This window comes from Nomascus leucogenys, unplaced genomic scaffold (genome assembly GCF_006542625.1).
Source record: "Nomascus leucogenys isolate Asia unplaced genomic scaffold, Asia_NLE_v1 000657F_136776_qpd_obj, whole genome shotgun sequence".
Lineage (NCBI taxonomy): Eukaryota > Metazoa > Chordata > Mammalia > Primates > Hylobatidae > Nomascus > Nomascus leucogenys.
The window spans coordinates 64,005-75,269 of record NW_022097114.1 but is presented as its reverse complement, the minus strand read 5'-3'; the positions used below and the strand labels follow the sequence as shown (position 1 = coordinate 75,269).

The following is an 11,265-nucleotide window of genomic DNA, read 5'->3' as shown; positions in this document are numbered from 1 at the left end:
GGTCTTTTCGATTCTTTTGGCTTATACTCTGTGATTCAGGGGGCACATGGCAAAGCTAAACAGACTGAAATAGCGCCATAGATATCTGTGAGCTGTGCTGGGAAGGTTCACAGTGATTCCATAATAAATCTCAGGTCTTTATTCTATAATGAAAAATTACTCTTTTGCATCATAAAGATAAAGCAGAGTATGCACAAGTAGAGTATGGAATAACTTTGTCACTCGTGATGAACCTACTTGGTCCGATATTTTAATAACTTCTCCCATGTCTCTGTACTCAGGTTTGATTTTCTGAGTGGATCATCGGTAGAATGAATAAAATCAAGAATACTCTAAAGCAATGTTTTGAACTAAATTTTAGTGTCTCTGGAAGCACTGGTAATATCACCATGTGTAGCAAACATGAAGTATCAATAGGCTCTCTCTATGCCTTTTAAACTACATATAGGTTCATTACAAATGGCGGCGTGAGGAAAGGTGGTTTTGGAATTGGTTTCTCTCTAGTCTTACACGATGCATCTATACTATCTTACATTATAAAAAAGTAAAGGATCACTTGCTGACATAAAGCACAGTAGGCAGGAATAGGAGAAGAGTCAACTGAGAGAAAAAAATGCTTTGTGACTTAATTTTTATTTCTGCAGTTTGGAAAAGAGTAACTGTTTTTGTGATGACTCACAAAAATACATATGAGCATGAAAAATACACAGGACAACAATTGGGAAACATTTCTGGAGGCTTCACTTACTGAAACTCAGACATAAGCATACAAGCTAAGACACGGCAACACCAGGCTTCAGCATGAAACCGTACAAATCTCCTGGAAAGGGCTTCCCTCTCTGAATGCAGCTACCTGTCCACAGGATGCTCAAGGCCCAGGTACCTTTATTCTTCCAACTAGAAAGACATACAAAAATGCTTCAATATGAACTCGGAGGCCCAAACATTTAGCCAAGGCTACTATGAAACAATCTGCTGTCTTCATCCAGGTAAGGCCAACTTCAAATTTTAAGACACTAAGATTATGGGTAAATCCAGGGTAGACTGAGATGCAGAAGCTCCAGCAAACACAGTCCTGTCATTGGAAGAGGAATGCAGTACTTATTCCTGCACAAACAGACCCTTCCCTCTGGCCTTGGGCCTAGAACATGATTTTTTTGCAGTTGCTGTTGGGGAAGAGGCCCTTGGGCTTCAACCTGCTAACAGCCTCCCTTAAATGCTTGGGCTGCAGTGGGGGTGTTTCTCCCCACATCTCACACACATCCAGGGCCTCTTCCACCACCTCTCCAACCAAGACCTTGGCTATTCCAGCCATGGCAATGGCCACGTTCTCAGGCACCGATCTGCCAGTGATAGACTGCATCAGACCTGCAATGCGTGCTTTTGGGAAAGCTGACCGGCGACACACTTCGTAGCGGGCCAGCTGCTCCTCAGACATGGCAGACAGCAGGGTTGCCATCCTCTGAGACTCCTCCGCATCCACGGTGGGCTTCCTCTCCTTCTTTCCTTTGGTACCTGTTTTCCGTCTTTTAGCTGCAGGAGGAGCTGAGGCTGAGGCTTCATTGTCACCTTCTGTGAGGTCCATGACATCCTGACTCCTGAGCTCACCTTCCTGACCCCTGGCTTCTTCCAAGTTCCCATCTAGGTCCTCAGGGATTCCATCCTTGTTGCTGCCCTTCAGACCTCGGGGCTTGGCGAACATCTCAGCAGACACACCTGTTTGTCTGCCTGTCTCCATGGGTGAGATTCAAGTCTGCTCCGTGACAGCAGCTGTAGAGGCAGAAGTTCCGGCTGGGGTGGTTTGATTATGGATCTGCAGTGAGAACCTTTCAAAGATTTTAGCTGCTGTGTTTCTGCTGAGCCATAGTTTAGCCACAACTGGACACAGCTCCCTGCCTCCCCTTCCCACACACAAACACACACACTGGTTTTTCTCACTTCCACAACGTGAAGAAACTTGTGGATGGAGAGTATATTAGTTTTAGATCAATGCAGAATAAATTCTCACAAATTTTGGATATTTAAAACAAACCCCAGCTCACAGGTCAGAAGTTCTACTAGGCCAAGTGACTGCCTCCTGCTCAGGGTCACACGAGGGACCTCCAGGATGGGTCTGGCTGTGTGGTCGTTGCCTTCACCTGAGAAGGGTCTGGCTTCGATCTGATTCGAGTTCCTGGCAGAATTCAATGCCTTAGGGTTGTGAAACCCAGGCCCACGTGTTTGTTCTGCCAGCTGCCGGGAGGATGCTCTGAGCTCCTACAGGTGTTGCCCAGGTCTGGGCTGTGTGGCTCCCTGGGTCTGCACAGCCAGTGCTGAAGAATCACCCACAGGGGAATGGAATCTCAGGGAGGTTCAGTTCCTTATAAAGAGCTCAGATGATTGAATTAGACAAAGCATTTAACACCTATGGGTTCAGGGTATTCCTAATCTAATCAGGGGTCTGGGCGGGCTCATCAATTCAAGGTTCCGCCCACACTCAAGGGAGGGGCAGACGCAGGGCTAGACTCTGAGGGGTGGGAAATGCAGGGGGCATTTCAGAATTCTGCCTTCCTCACAGAATCGCAAACTTCACATTTCACAGCAATAAAGAAAACGTTTACAGTAAAAATGAGACATTTTATGAAGTTGCACATTAGAAAACTTAAATGTCTGAGAAAAAAATCTCTAACTCATAGGGAAACAAGTGGTTTATCAGATACTCTGAAAACAAACTGGGCTGGGTGAGGGGAATATGAAAATATTATTTCAATTTTATTTTATTTTATTTTATGTATTTATTTTTGAGACAGAGTCTCGCTCTATCCCCCAGGCTGGATTGCAGTGGCCTGATCTCAGCTCACTGCAGCCTCTGCCTCCTGGGCTCAAGCAACTCACCTGCCTCAGCCTTCAGAGTAGCTGGGTCTAAATGTGCACACCACCACACCCGGCTAATTTTTGTATTTTTTAAAGTAGAGGGGAGGTTTCACCATTTTGGCCAGACTGGTCTTGAACTGCTGACTTCAAGTGATCTGCCTCCCTTGGCTTCTCAAAGTGAAGGGATTACAGGCATGAGCCACTGCGTCCAGACTTCAATTTATATATTACATATATATGTATACATAGGACACAGAGAAGCACCAAAGAGACATAAAACTATGTCAGGCACAAAGATATAAATAACATTTAGGGAAAATTATGTTGAGAAATGGCATAAAACGTACTTCAGAAGATAAAGCAAACAGTCAAATATCTGACTTTTAAAGAGCTTTTGTTTATTCAAAAATTTTTGGTAGAAGATAATAAATTACTGGCCGGGCCCCGGTGGCTCACACCTGTAATCTCAGCATTTTGGGAGGCTGAGGTGGGTGGATCTCCTGAGGTCAGGAGTTCGAGACCAGCCTGGACGACATGGTGAAACCCCTCTTTACCAGGAACACATATTTATATCGGAACCTTTGTAAGTCATGTAGGGCCTTTCCTTTCCAACATTTACTAGTACTGAAGGCATGATCGGTAGGTTATAAGCACAAACAAATGGCAACTCAAAGAGGGAGAAGCATCCAAAATTTGAAAATTAACCCCTGAAATAAAACAAACACAGATACATAAACTTCTCATAAAAATTAATTGCCACATACAGTTATCTCTCACTATACTCTAAAAAGACACTGAATTTATCTAAGCTTTATATACTCCTCACTTTTCTCTTAAACTCTAGTGGGTCTCTATCTAGAGAGATAAACACTCTAGAGAGAGGTCTAAATTAATGACTTCTTAAATGAAAAGATAAGAAGGCCATATGCCCCCCAAAATATGCAAGATAATCGAGGCATAAAGAACAAAATTTAATGTTGATTTATGTTTATTTTTATCTAAGGAAAAAGAATTAAATTAACTAATATGTATATACAAAATGACTACAGCCCATAAATAAAGCTTATACATAACAAGATATATATGTTGGGCTATTCCAAAATGTTTTACTGGCCGGGCGTGGTGGCTCATGCCTGTAATCCCAGCACTTTGGGAGGTTGAGGCAGGCAGATCACTTGAGCCCAGGAGTTCGAGATCAGCCTGGACGACAGAGCAGAACTTCTTCTCTATAAAAAATACATAAATTAGCTAGGCGCGGTGTGCATGCCAATGGTGCCCACTACTTGGGAGGCTGAGGTGGGAGGATCCCTTGAGCCCAGGAGGCAGAGGTTGCAGTGAGCAGAGATCTTGCTACTGCACTCCAGCCTAGGTGATAGAGCAAGAACCTATCTCATTTTTTTAAAACAGAAAGCTCTTACTGATAAGATGCAAGTGGAAAAAAATAAGAAAAGCCTCCTAGATTAACTCTTCCAAAACATAAACCTCACAGATGATAGTAACTTCAGCCATCCACTCTCTTCTGAACGGATTAGATAGATTTCCACAGAAACCTATGGGCCAGATCCAGGTCATATTTTATAGTGCCCCAAAGAAAAATTACAGACACTTTGTACCCTACAACACACTTAGCTGCCTTCTAAGCATCAATGTTAGGAACATATTTGAATTGCTTTTAAAAGGATAAAAGCATTTAAAGTTTTTCCCATGAAAATAATTGTCATTCTTTATCCCATTACTATAATTCTTGCTCTGAAATCCCTTCTAATTTTCTTAAACATTTCTTCCATTTCTGTCTATGCCCAATTAAAATTTTTTTTAATTATGTCAGAACCACCGTTATCATTTTGCAGAATGTATACAAAGACATTCATAACAAGCAGAGCCTTTCCGGATGCACCCATAAAGGTGCTGGCAGAGGAAAGTGGTAAAACTGTTATACCCCATAACCATTATGTGGCTCTAATTGTTAACTTAAGAATAAGAAACATACTAATTAGATGGCTGTTTTCTTGATCCCTGACATCCCCTTTGTAGACAACAGACTCAAAAAACTATTTTTCAACAAATATTTATTGAACACTTTTCGACATGCTATGTATTCTGCAGGAAATGCTGTATTTATGAAGTTGAACTGTCTTACCCTAGAAATTTCAAAATCTGACATTTTCCAGTATTATTCTCAATTTTTTTAACATTAGCTATGCTGGAAATTTCTTAATGGATTTGGTTTGTCAGAAAACCAGTCAATGTCTGAGAGGCTCTAAGTCTATCCGGTATAGTTCGAGGCTGGTTTCTTGTATAGTAACTGCTTTAATTATTACACAAATACTGAATGTGGATACATAATTGACAGTGCCTTAGATATTCAGACACCATAAGTTCTTCATTTTATTATCATTGAATTTCTTATTGAGTAGAAAATGCTTCTGCACAACAAAAGAAATAATCCTCTTACTAAACAAACAACCTATGACACGGGACAAACTATCTGCAAGCTATGCATCCGACAAAGGACTAATAGATACAGAATCTACAAGCAATTCAAAAAAACAAACAAGAAAAAATAAATATAATCCCACTATAAAGTGGGCAAGTGATGCGCATAGAATTTTCTCAAAAGAATATACAACAATGGCCCCCCCAAAAAAAGAGGAAAAGATGCCCTGCATCGCTAATCATCAGAGAAATGCAAAGTGAAACCACAATGCGATATCACCTTACCCCACCTGAATGACCATTACTCAATAGCCAAAAACAATAGAGGTTGGGGTGGATGTGGTGAGAGGGAATGCTCAGGCACTGCTGTGGGAACGCAAATTAGTGTAATCTCTGTGGGAAACAGCATGGAGATATCTCAAAGTACTCAAAGTACATCTCCCATTCGATCCAGTGATCCAAATAGTGGGTAGACACACAAAAGAAAAAGAACTCACTCTACCTAACAGACCTGCACACATATGTTTATCCTAACACAACTCACAATTGCAAAGATATAACATAAACCTAAGTGCCCACCAGCTGATGAGTGAGTAAAGTTGAATGGGGTTCATATATGCCGTGGACTACTACTCAGCCATAAGCAATGAAATCATGTCTTTTACAGCAACCTGGATGAAACCGCAGGCCGTTATTCTCAGTGGAGTCATTCAGGAATCTACAGCCAAATGGTGCACATTCTCACTTAGAAATGGGAGGTAAGCTGTGGGTAGGAAAGGCATACAGAGTGGTAACACGGACATTAGAGACTCAGAAGTGGCAGGGTGACGGGCGGATGAAAAACTGCCTACTGGGTGCAATGTAGGTGTAGTAGTCACGTGACGAGCTCACTAAAATTCTTGACTTCAACACTATACAATTCATGTATGGATCAAAAACCACTTATGAGTGGTTTTTACAAGCTAATGAAACATAAATTTAAAAAAAAAACTAGACAACTAGAAAATAATGATACTAATCTCTAATTTAAAAAATGCTAACAGGAATGTATTTTGTAATATTGACGTCATGAAATCTATCATTCTGTGCGTGAAGTCTGCATTGAATTGAACAGTAATTTTTATTACAGGTATCACAAAAGTTCATTAAGGGTAAATTGAAATAGACTTCACCACCATATAATTCATCTATGGTGCCCAAAACAATTTGGTACTGCTAAAGCTATTCAAATAATGAAATGTTTTCAATATTTACTTAGCTAAGCTGTGACCTTGGTTCAGCAATTCAGTGAGGTCGTAGCTGACTTCTCAGGACCTCATGGTGTTTTCATCCTGGGCAACAACAGGATAGCTCAGTTCAGGCATCAAATCCACATTCAAAGTGGAAAAGAAGCCAAAGGGGGCATCAGTGACAGTCATATGTCACCGTTTTCTCAGAACAGCTTTGCCTTCCCCAGGAGGCTACCAGCAGATTCACAGGAGCATCACCTTTGAGGAAAAAAATGCCCCAGGAGAATCCCTCATAGAGGAGTGGCCATTTCAGGTTTCCGTATTCCCCTTCCCAGTTCACTTCATCCTCATGGGACCTGAGGAAGACCTCATGATCTCAAGCCTTGGTGTTTTTCCACAGACATGTAAGTTGTCTAACATGCAACTTGTTTTTGTTTTTGTTTTTGTTTTTGTTTTTGTTTTGAGATGGAGTCTCACTTTGTCACCCAGGCTGGAGTGCAGTGGCATGATCTCGGCCCACTGCAACTTCCGCCCCCCAGGTCCAAGCGATTCTCCTGCCTCAACCTCCCGAGTAGCTGTGATTACAGGTGCATGCCACCACACCTGGTCAATTTTTGTATTTTTAGTAGAGTCGGGGTTTCACTGAGTTAAGCGAGGATGGTCTCAATCTCTTGACCTCATGATCCACCCACCTCGGCCTCCCAAAGTGCTGGAATTACAGGCGTGAGCCACTGTGCCTGGCCTAACATGCAACTTTAAGTAACTATTTCTTGATGTAAATTTTCAGAATCCATTCGGCACCCAAAACCTGAAGTGACAGCTCTCATTTACCATCCCTCCCACAATGCACAATCCAGAGGTCTGTCCCTCTCTCGGGTGAGGAAGAATGCAGGGACTTAATGGGCTTTCACAGCCCTGATTAGGTTAAGCATCTGCTGAAGCACAGCACGCAGTGGAAGGTAGCTGGGTGGGTCTAATCCAATCATCCAAGCCTCCTATAAATGACTGAATTTGGCTGAGATCACAGAGATCTCCAGCTAGAGCAAGACTGCTCGGGAGAAAGATTCCCCACTGCTGTGTGCAGACCTAGGAATCCCAACGCTACTCAAGGAGACTGAATACAGGGACCCCGGACCCACTGATCAGTGAGCTGGTAAGTTTGGGGCTGGGTTGGAATGGGCTAAGCGTATGGGAGCATCTTCTGCACAGATCCCAACAGACTCTCTGAATCTTGCCCACAGCCCCACCACCGTTGCTGTCTGGTACCAGCACTGCCTGCGGTTCACCAGGATCAGCCCAGTGACAAGGGAGAGGCCACAGCCCTACACCATGGCTCCCATTAAGCAGACCGACCGCAAAGCCACTGCCTGGCAGGCCCCCAGGAAGCCCCTGGCCACCAAAGCCGCCGGCAAGAGGGTCCTGGCTACACCAGGGATCAGGAAGCCTCACAGCCACAGGCTTGGCACCCTGGCGCTGCACAAAACCAGAAAGTACCAGAAGTCCACGCAGCTGCTTCTGCACAAGCCGCCCTTCCAGAACCTAATGCGCGAGATCTCCCAGGCCATCAACCCAGACCTGCGCTTCCAATGTGCGGCCACTGGAGATTTCAGGGGAACAGCGAGGCCTACCTGGTCCCCCTCTTTAAAGACATCAACCCATGTGTTATGCATGCCAGGGGTGTCAGAGTTACGCCCAGAGACCTGCAGCTGGCCCGCCACCTCCGCGGAGAGGGTGCTGAGGAGCCCACGCTCCTGGGAAACGCTGCCCTCCAGACGGCTTCGTCTCCGTTTGGTTGTGTTTTTCATCGTCTCTGTGTTAATCATAGTTCTGATATTAGCAGTTCTCTTCACTTTTGGTTTTATGTCCCTCACGGGGTCTAAAAGTAGCCCTGCACATGATTAGGAGCAATAACACAGGCAGATATAACGGGTATGAGTGTTTCTGTTTTCTTTTGTTTGTAAACTTTCCATCTACATTGAGGGTCTGATGCATTCATGTCAACCGGGAATTTCTCACTGAACGCCTTTCAACAGTTCATATCAGGAACAATTGTGAAAAAAATTTGTTCATTAATATTATTGAAAACCAAATAAATTTCTTATTGGTGGCAAATAGATAATGTCTCCTGCATTTGATCAAACAGCAGATGCGATTCACACTCTGACTTTTCCTGTATGCAGCTCCATGTTCTCAACGTTCCCTGTCTCCTGGGCTGTTCCTGTGTGTGTTTGCTATGAACATACATTACACCCTACTTTCTAAAATGTGAATAGAGTCTCTATACACAAGTCATTTCACATTGTGGGAGGCAAAAACCAGTGTGGATCTGTTTGTGGGTGGGAAAGGGAGAGAGGCACCCGTTAGAAGTCCGATGCAGCCCCTCACCAGCAGCTGAGCGTCCTAGAACACGGTCATAGCCGTGGCCATGGCTGGAATGATACAGGTCTTGGTTAGGGAAGTGGTAGGAGAGGCCCTGGTTGTGTTTGAGATGTGGGGAGACATGCCCCACTGCAGCCCAAGCATTGGAGGGAGACCTTTCTCAGGGGACAGCCCAGTGACCATCTCCCAAACACCTACTACAAAACAAAGTCATCTTCCTCTGGGCCGAGCCTAGAAAGAAAGGCCTGATCTTAGAGGAGAAGGTACTGGTTCCGGTCTTTCTATGACAGAGCCCTCTGTAGGCTGGAGCTTCAGTATCTCAGCCCATCCTGGACTTATCCATAACTTAACGTCTTTCTTACGTCTTACATTAGTCTCACCCAGATAAAGGCAGCAGCCTGATTAATAATGTCGTCCAATCATATCTGTATCTCAGATGCGGCACAACAGCTTCTTTCTATGATCAGAGAGCATTTTGGGAGACTGGGGTTGGTGGATTGCTCGAACTCAGGAGTTTCAGACCAGCCTGGGCAACATGACAAAACTTCCTCTCTACAATTAAAATGGAAAAAAAAAAAAAAAAGGAAAAAGCTAAATGTGGTGGTTGGTGCCTGCTGTTTCAGCTACTCCAGAGGCTGAGGTAGGAGGATCTCCTGAGCTCCAGAGCTGGAGATTAGAGTGAACTGAGATGGAACCACTGCCCTCCTACCTGGCTGACAGAGTGAGACCCTGGCTCAAGAAAATAACAATCATTATCATCATGTTTGGGTCTCTGAGGTCCATGTATGAGGAGGCGTTGTTCTAGGGCTTCCTAGTTGGAAGAACAAAGGCACATGGGCCTTGAGCATCCTTTGGATGGGGAGCTGTTTTCAGAGAGAAGAAAGAAACCCTTTTAAGAGACTATAGTGGATTCATACCAAATCCTGAAGTGGATATAACTTAGGATTTTTGCTCATATGTCATTTTAAGGAGATACAACAGTCTTCCCTTACAATACTCTATCCTGAAGGTCCCGGGCTTTCTAAGAGTACTGGAGTAGTTGCCCTTGTAAACATTTAGTACTTTTCCATAACTTTTCCTGGGGAATCAAGCACCTCCTTTCCAGCTTGTAAAAATAAAAATGAAATTTAAAAAGTTTTCTTCTCTAAAATGACTCTTTTTACTTTCCTACCAAGACTGTTTCATGTCGGGGAGTGATGTTTGATGATGTCAGAATGGTAACACACTCTAGGAGCTGCATGGAAAACTAAGAGAAGCACAGACCCCAGATACCCCATCTAATCTGGGCACTCCTTTCCACGCCTTCACCTCCAAGGAACGGCCCCATTGTAAACTAGGTTTATGGCTGAAATAACATGTTTCTTTCTGTTTTATGTTTCTCTAAAACAGAAATACATATGATGACAATACATATTCTTATTAGATAATGTTCAATTGTTACTTTATTTTCCAAATTATTCTATAAGAACACAAAAATTAGAAATAAAATTCCCTCTCAGTGTAGGATTTGACCATTAAATATTTTGCGTAATTGAACATCATTTGTAATTATACTGACATGTAATTGACCCAATACCCTGAATATAAGATAAACGGTAACAAATGTATAACCTACTAGAAGAAAACGGGCATATCCTCATTGACAACGGTTAACCCAGTGATTTTTAGAATATGTCCCAAAAGCAGAGACAGCAAGAGGGAAAATACATATATGGATTGCACCCAAATGAAAAACAAAAAATCTGCAGAGCCGACAAAACAATCAACACCATGAAGAGACAGAATCAAAAAGAGAGAAAATATTTGCAAACCCTACATCCAATAAGGAATTAACTATTTACTGCCCAAAATATACTAGGAACTCCAAGGACTCAAAACCAAGAAACAATACAATTTAAAAACTGGGCAAAGGAACTAAATAATAGACATTTCTGAAGAGAAGCCATGAAGGTGGCCACCAGGTATATATCCATATATACCTGCTGTTACTAGTATATATATATATATATATATATATATATATATATATATACTCAATGTCACTAATCTCCAGAGAAATGCAAATAAAAACTGAAAGAAGATAACACCTTACATTCATTAGAATGTCTATGATCAAAACATCAAAGACAGCACTTCTTAATGAGGATGTGGAGGAAAGGGAGCCCTTGCATTATTCCTGGGAATGTAAATTAGGGAGCCATTATAGAAAACAGTATGGAACTTCCTCCACAAACTAAATAAATAGAGCTACCATATGATCCAGCAAGCCCACACTGGGAGGGGTATATCAAAAGGAAATGAAATCAGTCTATTGAAGAGATATCTGCACTCCCACATTGATTGCATCACTACTTACAAGACCTAAGAT

At 42.7% G+C, this 11,265-nt stretch overlaps 1 protein-coding gene across 1 annotated transcript; it reads right to left on the bottom strand.

Moving 5' to 3' along the window:
- Positions 1 to 1,141: 1,141 nt before the first annotated feature.
- LOC115834155 (putative TAF11-like protein ENSP00000332601) lies at positions 1,142 to 1,738 on the bottom strand. The gene has a single exon (XM_030808915.1). The coding sequence runs from the start codon at positions 1,736 to 1,738 to the stop codon at positions 1,142 to 1,144; it is 597 nt and encodes a 198-aa protein (XP_030664775.1).
- Between the last annotated feature and the right edge of the window lie 9,527 nt (positions 1,739 to 11,265).

Coding starts and splice junctions, on each gene's coding strand:
- LOC115834155 (XM_030808915.1), bottom strand. CDS start 1,738: ATGGAGACAGGCAGACAAACAGGTGTGTCTGCTGAGATGTTCGCCAAG.